This window comes from Polistes dominula, unplaced genomic scaffold (assembly GCF_049000335.1).
Source record: "Polistes dominula isolate Pdom_NZ unplaced genomic scaffold, Pdom_raw_medaka contig_78, whole genome shotgun sequence".
Lineage (NCBI taxonomy): Eukaryota > Metazoa > Arthropoda > Insecta > Hymenoptera > Vespidae > Polistes > Polistes dominula.
The window spans coordinates 211,721-225,597 of NW_028301042.1; the positions used below are offsets into that span (position 1 = coordinate 211,721).

The following is a 13,877-nucleotide window of genomic DNA, read 5'->3' on the forward strand; positions in this document are numbered from 1 at the left end:
GAAAAGTTTAGTTAGAAAAGGCAAAGTTCATTTGATACGTCCAGGTGACGCTCAGGATATCAGAAAAGTTTTCTAAAGATTTTCACTTTGGTCACTTTTCCCACCATTTTCTTTTCCTTCCTTCTGTCTCTTTCTTTCTTTCTTTCTTTCTTTCTTTCTCTTATTGTCAGTATAATAATACAATCTCATTCATATTCTATTTCATAGTTTTATATATAACAATATTTCATATCTATGTAAATAAATGATGGTTTATCTTTTGACGAATTTATGAATAAAATTATATTATTAATATTATTTACGATCATTACAAATTCATCTACGTTTAAACGTCTCATTGATGAAACATTCACTTGTATTTAAACGATTTAGAAAATTAATTATCTTCTAAAACAAATAAACTCTTGTCAGTTGATTCATCATGGTTAAATAATTGATGGTACAAATACACCTGTACAAAATGTGATTTTGCCAATCGAGAAACCCTGACGCAGCAACCCCTGCTTTCTTCTCTGTGTATATTCATTCTTAACTTGAAAAAAAATATTCAAGTTAAACAAAAAAGAGCCAACAATTTGGTGCTGTAGAATAATATAGAGAAAGAAAGAAAATAAAAAAAAGAAAAGTAAAAAAAATATTTGATAGGAAGAAGCAGAAGCCTTTTGTTCGTCCAATTTAAAGAAACGAAATGCGATCGTTATCGCGTGATTAATCGCTCACAGTATAACAGCCTCGAACTTATCCTACCATCTTTCTTCTTCTCGACGTTCGTGGAATAGATTTTACGTTTTACCTTCTCTATCTTTTCTTTCGTGTCTTTCGTGAAAACAAGACGTTCGTTTTATGCTAACAAGATAAGTACCAATTATGTATAGTGACTGTACGCCAAAATGAAAATCATATTAAATGATCGTGTGCACATGTACACAAGTTTTCTATGAAATTTGTATTTGACGTATTTTCTAAAGCTTTCCTTTAAAATACACTGACCTCCTCTTTTCCTATTCTAAGAACATTTCTAATGACTCCACCCTCTTCGTTTCCTTCTTACTTTCCACTTTTCTTAATTACCAGTTCCGATCCCTCATTAACTTTGTTCTCTCTCTCTCTCTCTCTTTCTATATCCGACAGCTCATCCCTAAGATAAATTCGATTAAAGAGACGCAAAAGTGTAAAAGGAATACAAATAAAAATAATCTCAAAATATAGAGTTGCCAAAGGATAAAGTAGTCGTCGATGAGACAAAATTAATGGGACGGAGAGTAAAAAAGGATGGATGGTTCAGGGTGGGTTTTTGTTGTTTTTTTTTTTTTAAACAAATAAAGATTATAATTATTTCGATTAAAAGCTATCCTCAAAAGAGGGCTGTTGATTTTTTTACTTTGCTAACTTTGATGATGTTTTTTTAATAAGTATAGGTACTTAATTAAAATCCCATCGTCGGCATATAAAGCAGTCGTTACTAAACTGTAATTTATCTATCATTTTTCTTCTTTGAAATTTTTTGTCGAAAAATAAAGAAAAAGAAAAAGAAAAAGAAGAAGAAGAAGAAGAAAGTTGATGAATGGGAAATATTAGATTAGTTGCAACTTATCCTTCCATTATCGTGATCCATTTAAAAGGGATATCGTGCTTAGGTTAGATCTATCAGGATACTTAGGGGCAACTTGTTCTTGCCATTAAAGGATCCAAAATACTGAAGTTTACAACATAACGTATAGTCAGAACATTAGCCTACGTCGAATCATAATTACTTGGGTTTTATACCTTAAGGAAGGTATAAAGGCGCGTCTTAACTTAAAGCTTTCCATTAAAGGTAACCTCCTATACCTTAATTTATGTTGCCATGGGTTGTGCCTTCCTATATCTTCAAGCTTTTCTCTTCGTCTTAGCAACTAACTAATTGATTTATTTTTCTAAATGTAGTTCTACAATTATATGTATATTTTTTCAAAATGTAAAGTATAAATTCTCTTTATGGTAAACTTTCTTTTTTTCCCCACCCCCTTGTAGGTAACATTTCAACGTTTCATTTCGTAACTTGACTATTTTTTCTCTCTTTAATTTCTTTTTTAATCCTATTTTCTTTCGTGCGTTCTTTCCTTTCCCTGACGTTGGTTTTAAAGAAAATTGTTCTTTCCCGCATGATAGTCGTTTCCCACGTGAAACGAGGATACATCCAGATTTCATAGGTCTCACGTCCGCAGAATATCCGTTAAATCCTTAAGGAGTAGCAAAAGGTTGGAAAAGGTGCATCGCTTTGCATCAGAAAGTATACCGTAAAGTAACTTGGATCGATCTATCTTTCTCGATTACGTGCTTCCTCTATTCTTTACCTATATCTCGATGAATGTGTTTCACCTTAGATTATAGACCGTTATCGAAAGCCTCTTTCTTCTTCTTCTTCTCCTTCTTCTTCCTTTCTTCCTCTTTCTTTCTTTTTTACATTATCACGAAAACTGTTTAAACCATATACAAAGTATCGAAGGTATTTTTTTTTTATCTCTAGCAAATTTTACGAAGCTACGTTTAGGTATAGGAGCACCAGTCGATTATCCAAACTTTGCTTATCCGAATATAAAATGAGTTAGCCCCTATGTTGCCTTACTTATTTTACTTACTTATATAATATTCCAATCAAATTTTATACGAGAAAAAGCTAGGATATATACTCTTTGTTTTTTTATATTTAAATAAAAACTTTTTGCCAAAAATAATGCAACTTGTTAGTTATTTGTGCAATGAAAACATACGAAAGGAAAAAGGAACGAAAATGTTACTTCGTGTTTGTAAGTTTTTCCTTTTAAAATTTGTTCATATTAGAAAAATGTTGGTATGCTTCCTCGTCTAGGTACAACCTTAGGAAAATTAACTCGAGTACGCTCGACATCTCGTTCGTTGGTGTATTACAAGCAGTCTGCAAACATGTCGTTAAATATCGGTTCGTTTCGTTCAACCAACATTTCTCTACGAATGTTACATTTTCTCTTTCGCTAATATTTGTCGAACATCATGTTGCACCAGCGTTGAGGTAGAAAGAGAAAGAGAGAGAATGAGAAAGAAAAAAACTTTCATACAGGTAAATATATCCATATACATTTATTTAATATTATTTATTTCTCTCTCTCTCTCTCTCATTCTTTCTTATCAATTTTCAGTTTTTACTATACGCGTATTTTGACATATTAATTTATACAAAAAATACCGTAATGAAACAAACAAAAAATACAACGTTGGTTTTTTCTATCAAATACCTTCCGCAGTGAGAATTTTCCAAATAATTTGAATATTTTTGTTTAATGGTTTTTTTTTTTTCCCCATCTGCAAATAACAAAAGGATGAAATTTCATTCGCGTTTAAATAATTGACTTTGTTTCGATCTATGAAAAAAGATGTAGGAACAATATTTGACGATAAATAAATTTTCAAACGATGATAAAAACAAAACAAAACAAAAAAAGAAAAATAATTCAAAAATAAATGTTTCTCTCTGTTGGCGAAAAATTGCGAATAGAAACCTCACGGTAGTAGTAATTAAATTTGACATTTTACTTGTGGACAAAAATTGACGAGTAAATAAATTATACGCCAACTTTTTCTACTTTCGTTTGTGAAAAAAAGAAAAGTACTCGCGTGTAATAATAATTATTGAAATGAAGAAAAAAAAAATGCTGGAAAATCATGACCACTGTTAATTTTATTATTTATCTGTTAGTAGTTCACAGTAGCCTGTAAAAAATGATCATCCCTAGTGTAAACTTTGTCGTAAAACTGTATGGTATGGGGTATGGTGTCACTTTTACATTTTTTATCTTATTTCCTTTTGGAAAAAGTAACGGTTCATTGCGCTTGTTAACATACGAGTACCTTTTCTCATCCTCTTGAAAATATTCCCTTCTTGTGTTCCCTTTGTACACCTACATAAATGTAATATATACATGGATGGGAACTATGTTAGGTATTAAGTTCTCTAAAAGTTTACCGAACAAATTGTGAAAGCAAAATCTACGGAGGAGGGAAAACTAGACCAAAATATTCTTTCAAATTCGATTAGAAACGTTCTATTGGACAAACTTATTTATTATTACAGAATATACTACTCTCTCGGATTAATAATTTTTTTACTATGTTAATAGAAAAATAGGAAAAAAAAACCAATCAAATGAAAGATACGAAGGGTGAAACGACTCACTTGGTATAATATTTCTATTTGTTTTCAACTCTCTCTCTCTCTCTCTCTCTCCTTTCTCTCGTTGGTTAAAGTTTCGCATTATGCATGCACAGAGGAAAATAAATATGCGCATGCGTGCATGCGGTCGAAGGATGCGGTTCTCTCGCGCGAATCCACGCTTTTTCTCGCAATTCATATTTAAAAGGAAACGCGGTTTACATTTTGTTTCCGTTGTAGACGACAACGACGACGACGACGAGGACGAGGATGAGGACGAGGACGAGGACGAGATTCAAAGAATGCAATTATGTTCAGCTCCTCGACGTAAAACGTCTTTTCATTTTATGAACAAATCTTCTTTATTTTTTTTTTCTCTTCTCTATTTTTCCTCCAATCTGTTTATCCGTCTATCTTCATTCATCATTTATATGTGTATCTATTTTTGCACGAATTTTCATTGACTTATTTTCAAAGACATACGATTCAATTTCAATCAAATTATTTCTAGTTTTCGTTTATAATTTTCATTTTTCTTCACGAGGATAAATTATTATCTATTTACCTCTCTTCCTTCCATCTATGTTGTTTACTTAAGCATTCGTCTATTTGTCTATTGACGTATTTACTTATCATTCCACCTAATTATCCCTCCATCTATTTATCTATTTATCATGTAACCTATGCAATTATTTATCTTTCCATTCAAGAAGCTTTACACTAAAGATTCTGCGAGTGTGTTTCAAGAGTATTATAAAATATTACATTGAATTAATTATTTATCTATTTAATCATTTCTTTCTCTTCTTTTGTATCATCTTCTCATATCTTATTGAGTAGAATTGTCCATCTTTCTTTTCAACTCGTATTAGACAGTACGAGAAATCCACGTGGAATTAATTTTTTGGTCGTTACTTATTACACACGCATAAGGAAACATTTGGCATAACGCAATGTTATTCTTACATTAAGAAGATATATTTGCTTCCCCGATCTTTGAAGTCGAACAAAGTCGAATGAACTTAATTGAAAAGTCGACTGAATATTGAAGAAAATAGGGGAAAATGGGGAAAATGGTTTCAGAGAGAGATATACCACGAGTTACGATAGAAAATGCAAACGAATTAAAGTACGACGGACAGAGAGAAAGAAAGAAAGAAAGAAAGAAAGAAAGAAAGAAAGAAAGAAAAAGAAGAAAGAGAAAAAGAGCTTTCAGTGAGCTTTATAAAATGCAAGAGAGTTTGAATTTCTTACGAGCCAATATTAAGAAAACCCGTCTTCCTTCTCTAATTTTTCTTACCATCTTTTTCTTTAATTGAGAGACACTGAAAGTATACAGAATTCTTAACAGAGAAAAAAAAAAAAAGAAAACGAAAGGTAGATAAGAATTTCATAGATTTATAATTATAAAAAAAAAAAAAAAAAAAAAAAAAAAGACAGGACCAGATAAAGATTCGATTAGGTTCATCACGCATACGGGAAATAATTCCATTAGTATGATAGTTAGTGAAATTTGCTGACAATTAACAGGGGAATAATTTGAAACCTTCAAAGTCTCTAACCATATAACTATACATATTGTGCATGTTGTAGTAGACCCTTGATTCGTCACATGCCGGCGGCCTTTGCGTGTTACTGACATCCTCAACGTGCTTCGTTTCATGTACAATTAACGTACGTAATTATTCGATCCATTGCCTCTCAGCAATTTTCGGGTCTAAGGATGCTCGACAAATGGGACAGAACAGATCATGATTGTTAATCAACTTCTATTTATTATCATTTGTTATTGTTGTTCTTTTTCTTCATTTTTCTACAATTATTGTTTTAAATATCCCCTGCCCTACCTCCCTCCCTCCCTTTCTCTCTATCTCTCTTTCATATACAATCAGATAAGAATGAAATATGAATCAGATATAACCATGTTATAATTAAATGAAATGGATACCACGCTTGTCGACGCGATACCAAATGCGGTGGCACGTTTCGATAATCGATATCGAGTAGTAATATCATCGGACGATCCAATTAACAAAACTAACGATCAACAACCTTTCCCCAGTTGCAATTGCATTCACGTATAGATATATAAAAAGACGATGACTAAAGATTGAAAAACTTCTATGATAGAAAAAATAATCAACAAGAGGAGGAGGTGTAGTAGTATATGTGGAAATTCATATAAAATATGATTTATTCATTAAAAAGTAAATTGATATTCAGATTTGTGATCGGATAAAATAAATAACTCGAAAGGGTTAGTCGTTTAATAAATATTTTTCTACATATGCTGGGATTGCATAAACTTGATTAACATGACGTTAGTAATAATAGTATTATTACTAATAATAAAAGTTTGTACAATAGTAGTAGTAGTAATAATTGTAGTAGAAGGAAAAAAGAGAGAGAGAGAGAGTTAGTTATTTGGAGTGGAAAAAAAGAAAGAGAAAAGAAGAGATAGATAGATGGATATATATATATATATATATATAGTATACACGATGAACAAGTTTCAATGGATTCAAAGCAGAGAGTAAGCTCGTTTCAAGCGTAAATAATTCGCAGAGAATTCCGAAAGGGCTTGCAAGTTTTCTTCCATCTCAAAAAGGAAGAGAAAGAAAAGTGGGAAGGAAGGAACGAACGAACGAACGAACGATCGAAAGAGAAAACCATGGACGATGAACTTGGAAATCTTGATCGTGCTCCATCGGCCCAGAAAAAGTCTCAAACACTCCCACCACCCTTTCCATTCTTTACCTAAAGAAAAAGAAAATCCACGAGAGAAAGAATGAGAGAGAGAGAGCAAGCTGATAAACTCGATAGGCCAAAAAAAAAGAAAAGAAGAGAAAAGAAAAAGAAAAAGGGCTGAGAAGGAGCTTGGAAAAATATTTAAAGAAAAAAAAAAATAAGCCAGAGAGAGAAAAAGAGTTGTAAAAGGACCTATGCAAAGCTGCAAACTATCGTAAACTCTTTCCATCTCTTTCTGTTTATCTGTTCAAAAATCTCTCTTCCTTTATTTCTCTCTTTCTCTCTCTCTCTCTCTCTGTTGTAACTAAGCACTTAATAGAAAATAAATGAACCATTAATAATTTTCTATCGGATTAAACGAAAGTGGTAAACTAGAAGGACAACTTTTATTCGATTCACCATCGAGTTGTACAACTCGATTGAACTTTAATCGTTCTGTATTCGAACACCCTATATACGCTATCACATACTTATGTACTTAGTAATATGTACAGTATATGTACTAATGGAGGATACACTCGTATCGAAGTAAAACGGGTTTACGAAGTTGAGGATTACTTCTTGTCAATACCATAAACTCGTAAACGAACCATAAATGAGAGAAACAGAGAGAGAGAGAGAAACAAAGAGAGAGAGAGAGAGAGAGAGAGAGTGAAAGTGATAATGACAGTAAGAGTGAAAATCGAAACTCTTCGAATTAGTAAATCGTCATCTTCATTTCCAATTTAATCGTGCGGATGTATCGGTTTACAAATTACAATTAACAGACTAATTGAAATCCTGTTGAATGCTATTTAATGATTCGAAACTTTGTCGTCTCTGGGTATACCTTATTATAATTATTTATTTCAAATAAACAATTGTTCATATTTTTATTCAACAAACCTATTGTGTTAATTGTTACATTAATGTATTGCATTATTTTACTCAATTATCAGATTATTTTTCAAATTTAATCAAACAATTCCATTTAATTATTACAAATTATTTTGGCATATAATTGGAATCATTTTCATAGAAATAATTATCTACAATAACAATTTGAATATATTATTAAGAGTAAATAAATTAAAACGAATCAAGCAGAGTGCATTCAATTAGTACAAAATTATATAATTATTACATAATTATTATAGGAATGTTCTTAACAAAAAAATATAACGTTACATACATATTACAAAGCATTCGTGCATTCGTGTGTTAAATAATAAATAAATAAATAAATAAATAAATAAATAAAACTCAAACGAGCCGAAAATAGAATAAGAAAAATGATTTTAATCTTGACAGAGATTATTTATCATGAAAAGGTTGTACATCCAATTGAAATAGTTAAAATAATGGCGATATTTCATCTATGTGGTACAAAGTATCATAAATCTTAAGAGGATGTAGGGTTCTCGTTCGATTGTTATAGGTAGAGTATTACATACACACATACTTCTCTTGTAAACGATAACAAGACGAGAGAAGCTGAGAGAAACGGTCTTTTGCTTCTGAAAACGATCAGTCATTGTTCAACTTTCCAAGAAAGGGAATTCTCTGCAGTTGTGCACTCTTTCACCGCTTACATAATAGCTAGAGAGAATGAGTAAATAGAAACTGCTAGAGTAGATATGTAACAACTAGGAGATGTGTCCAAAAAAGTAGAACAAAACTTAATATAACATCGAATTACTTTCTCTAATTTTTGATGTCATTTTTTCTTTTCAGAAACAAACAGGATGAAACGATCGTCGATGATATCAAAAAATTTCCTGCTACGAGTCAGCCTTTATGCTCTTCTAATTGCTGTCAGTTTAGCTGCATCTACGAGATCACGTAGTAAGAAGAAGGTAACGAAGGAAACGAAGGAAGTGAACATCTGTGACATCCAAAACCAAGAAGCACCAATATTTTGTTACTGCGATAGCAATGCATTAAGAAATGCAACGACTGCGAATTGTTTGGTGTTGAACAAATTCAAGGTAGATGACCCTATGTGGAACTATTTCGTATCACAGATTCATCTTACGAAATTAATGTTCACGGTTCGTGCATCTGGTGGTCTCGATTACGTACCAAGCAATGTTCTAAAGCAATTTAAAAATCTCAAGAGTATTTCATTGGAATATGCAAAACTTACGGAACTTGCCGAAAGATCTTTCTCCAATCTCTCAGAAGTTACTGAGATCGACCTGAGCAAGAACACGATTGCAGTTCTGAAAAAATACGCTTTTGAAAATATGAAGGAATTGAAAACCATCCTGTTGGACGACAACAGGATAACTGAAATTAATAGGTGAGTTTTGCCTTTTTTTTATTGTTCCATGATATATAGAATTGTCATTTATTTTTAAATAAAACAAGGTGTGAAAAAAAGTATCGGAGATATAAAAGAAAAACAAAAAAAGGAAACTTTAAAAAATGCTGTCGTTAATATGGTAAATAGAATGTGTATGAAATATATGCGAAGTCATTTTAACTCTCGGTAAAAGCCTATAGTTTTGTACATATATATATATATATATTTATATTCGCGCGCGCGCGCGCATGTGTGAGTGTGTGTTAGAGAAACACAAGAGTTAGTTATTCATTGCTAGCAGTGGTTCGCACGAAACGAGAGGAGCCACCACGTATTTTTTACACCCCAAGGGTGACACACAATTTCCGAAGAGCAGCACTCAAGGGCTTAAGGGATTCGTGCTTTCATTTGTTTTCCCTACGGAAGAGGCTGATCAGTCTTCTTTATTAAAAAAAAAAAAAAGTAAAAAGTAAAAAGTAAAAGGTAAAAAGTAAAAAAAGAGAGGGAAAAGTGTGACGCGTTTGCCAACAAGGGTCGAGACATCGCCACTCGATGAAATTGATGGGAATAAAAGTTTCCTTAACTCGTTTTGATATAGTCATCGATCTACTCCCACTGCCGAAAAAACAAAATCTTCGTGAGAGGAAGAGAGAGAGAGAGAGAGAGAGAAATGATGCACAAACACATGCAGAGTTGATTTAAATAGTTGGATATTTTTGGCGAACACACATCCATCACGCGTTTCAATCGATTCACTATCATCCTCTTTTACTCTTCTATCAAATGTGACACGTTGAACGACGGGGAAAAGATGGTGTGATTCGAAATGACGATGATAGTACCGAGTATCTCTCTATCGTGCAAGATGAAACCAAAAACATGATTCGCAAAGATGAAATAGAAAACGTTTTTCAAAGAGAGATATATGACAAATGCATACGCATCTTTTCCCATTCTTTTGACACACTAATACTCCTAGACGTTTCTTCTATTTTTCTTGTTTTTTTTTTCTTTTTTTTTATTTTGACAGATGAACGCACCTTCATTTCAACTTTGCGAATATAACTTTTCTCATAACTTTTTCTAGTAGTTTTTGTTGAGATTCTAATCTAGATTATTTTTATCTAATTTATACCTTTCTATTATTCTATCTCTTTTTGTCTAATCCTCTCTCTCTCTCTCTCTCTCTCTCTCTCTCTCTATCTTTTGTGTTTTATTTTGCTATCTACAGGTAAATGTGTTCGTATTTCACAATGACGTCTTTTCGATTACATCAAAGCGTAGGTGCCTACGGCAGCACGTAATATCTGACGAGGATGTCTCTGCATCGCTTTCAAGTCGTAAATATTCAGATGCAATACTTCGACGGGGAGATTAAATATGCAAGCCTGAAAACTATTCTCTCCCCCATCTGTCTATTGCTCCCTTAATACGATTTTTGTTTATTTCGGATATCTTTTAGTTCTACTACATCCCCTTCCATTATTAATTACTTTTAAATGTAAATGTAAATTATTTTTTTAAACATTACTTCGAGACGTGTTGATATTTTCTATTCTTTTTATTATAGAAATTCTTTCCTTCCTCTGTTTGAATATCAAACGTTTGATCAAATAAAAAAAAAAAGCAAACAACTAAAAAACATTTATTTTATATTGAAAAGTTTCATATATCGAGTATTTGCATAGAGAGAAAGTGTTGTCTTGAATATATGCAAGGTTTATCGGCTTTGATATAGTACTTTAGTTTAGTGCGTAGCTTGATATAGGAGTATTGTTTTTAATATCACAACGAAACTTAGAACTCTTTCCCTCTTTTTGTCTACGTATCGAATGTTTAGTAAAAATAGGAACACAAAAAAAAAGTAAACTTATTCGATATCAAAAGGCTGGCTCGATATATCGAGAACGTACGTACGTAACGTGAACAAAAAGTATTATTTAGAATATATGCGTGGTTTTTATCGGTCGTGATGTAGTACTGCGTGTTCAACCCGTTATTAAGAGTAACAAAAATTCTCAACATACGAATACTTCAGCCTTGGTCCAATAAAAAGATAAACGACAATTTACAATCACAAATAAATGGTTAATCTACAAATGTACATATTTATGTATTTAATTGTATTTAATAATTAATCGTATGATTGTTTGAAAGTTTATAATCTAATTAGACAATCTAATTCTGTTTACAGAGATGTGTTCGTGAACTTACCAAACTTAGCAACACTTAATCTAAACAACAACAACATTACCACCGTTCATGATAAAGCATTCAAGCATCTAATCAATCTACAAGTGCTTTTACTAAATTCGAATGAAATATCAGTGATCACGCGCGAGAGTTTCCACGGTTTGCGAAATCTTAAACATCTTGATCTTCGAAATAATGAAATATCGATGATCGGTGATAGTAGCTTCGTTGAAATACCAGAATTGATCGAACTCGAACTCGATCAAAATTCGATCAAATATATCTCGGAAAAAGCATTGGATGGTTTGAGAAAATTAAAGAAACTTCGTCTAAGCGAAAATAAATTAGTCAGTTTAGAACCAGACTTCTTATCCGGTGCACCGAGTATCAATTTTCTTGATCTTAGAGAAAACAACCTCAAAACTATGACTTTTAACAACATCAAACCGATCGTCACGAATCTCTACAACAGCAGCAGCCATTTCTACTTGGACGGTGAGTACTCTCTTCTATCCATGAATTTACAAACGTTCAATTCATTTTAATTTTACATTACAGTTGTGTGTTTAATCTGATTATCAAAGATATTAATTTTTCTCGGAAAATCAATTATACAAGGTTCGAATTTTAAATGAGATTATTCCCGCTGAAATAATTCTCCTGCTAAATAATTGACAGATATTTAAGATAATAGGAAAATATTATCACGATTACTATAATCATTGTTTTAACTATTAGAGAGATGTGCTAAAGCTATCGATAGGATCGTCATTATTTCGGTTATTTCAGATTTGGTATTGATAACACGAAACGTTATCTCCGTTATTATCGCTATTATTTCGGCCATTCGATGACCAACATTCCGAAAGATAGACAATGCCGATAATGAGAAATATCTATCTAACAATATGGTTGAATCCTATGGATAATAATTCATTCGAGAGAAGAATTATTTTACGATATTAAACCAAAACAATACTAATTCACAAAGCTCAAAAATTATCATAATTTATCAAGGTACATGCGCGTAATTCCGCGTTTCGCGTATCTACAATAAATATCATTTACTGTAGTGTAAATCTACGTTATATTAATAAATATTTATTTATATTTGAAATATATATTATTATATTATTTTTCAACAAATTTACGTATCCACACACCACACACACGCGCACGCGCACGCGCGCATATGAATATATTACGAATTTGACTATTATAATAATACGGGCATCGAATAGAATGAACAAATAAGTTAATTTACGAGGGGTTATCGATCAACTCGTAATACACTAGCATTGTCAACACCTGTTGACAAACATTCTCTAACAAAGGATCGATCAACAAAAACAGAACAAAGCAAATGAACGTTTCGTATTAGTTAGTCCGTAGTATGTGCATGAATCAACGAATGAGAGTGGGTTTTTGTTTGGTCTTTCCTCGATGTTCAGTTTCATTTGGATGGTTAATGCGTGGGACAAATGCGTGGGTCCCATGGCACGGCACGACACGGCACGACACGGCACAACACGACACGACACGATACGACACTATACGGTAAACTCGCGTACAAGTTGCGAACCCCTGATGATCGTATAAAGGGAATAAGGTCTTCCTGTCTCCGATTGGACAACGACGCTACTACTAGTAGCAACTCGACAAGTTCGAACTGTGAATGGCACAGAAGCAACAGAGAAAACTAACGACACTGACCACAACTAACAATAACAACACAACTAGAAACAACCAACAGATGATCGTCGATAGTTTTGGAAAGTTAGTTACTTATTCCTTCCTCTATCGGAATCCCTTTTGTTCGAGGAAATGGCTTCTCCTTCTCATCCATTAGGAAGATGTTTGTTAAATGGACTCCGACCATTCGGTAGCTTCGGTAGCTTCGGTAGCTTCGGTAGCTTCGGTAGCTCTATCATATCCGAACACAAATATCAATTAATTCATTATATTACCTTTCTCAATTATTTTCCTTACTGATGTAATATGTTTTTTCTCCAGGTAGATTAGATTCTATTGCAATAACGTTAAAGTGCAGCAAAGTCGATCCGCAAGGTCAAGCAGAAGCGACAAAATTGTTGAATGAATAATGCCCTATGTCATTATGCTCGCTTTAATGGCCGACGATGATCACGCAACGAACCGATAAATGTGCTTGCGAACCTACAAGAATGTCCGCTTAAGTGCGCGACACCATATTATGTGTGAGAGGGTTATCGATTTTCTCTCTCTCTCTCTCTCTCTCTCTCTCTTTCTCTTTCTTTGTTCCTTTTACTACCAGCAAATATCGCAAATAATACGTAAATGGACACGTTAATGGCTTCCCCATGTTTGCTTCTAACTACGAACTACACACTTGTTCTTTCACTTCAACGATCCTTCTCGTTCGTTTTCGAAATCATGTTTATAAGAAAATCGATTAGAAGAAATTGAATACAACTCATTCATTTCAAAATTATATAACACGTATGA

The 13,877-nt window shown here is 32.7% G+C and overlaps 1 protein-coding gene and 1 long non-coding RNA gene across 4 annotated transcripts in view; one reads left to right on the forward strand and one right to left on the reverse strand.

Annotated features, from left to right (window-relative positions):
- The window catches only part of Con (leucine rich repeat protein connectin), a 155,038-nt gene that overhangs the window by 76,174 nt on the left and 64,987 nt on the right, over positions 1-13,877 (forward strand). For all 3 annotated transcript variants that reach the window (XM_015332296.2, XM_015332297.2, XM_089174999.1), the window contains 2 exons: positions 8,630-9,197; positions 11,395-11,888. In XM_015332296.2, the coding sequence (XP_015187782.1) occupies positions 8,641-9,197; positions 11,395-11,888 (1,051 nt within the window). In that variant the 5' untranslated portion in view covers positions 8,630-8,640. The remainder of the gene's footprint in view (positions 1-8,629; positions 9,198-11,394; positions 11,889-13,877) is intronic.
- Positions 1-13,877, reverse strand: part of LOC149031711 (uncharacterized) — an 89,379-nt gene that overhangs the window by 58,205 nt on the left and 17,297 nt on the right. The window lies entirely within an intron of this gene.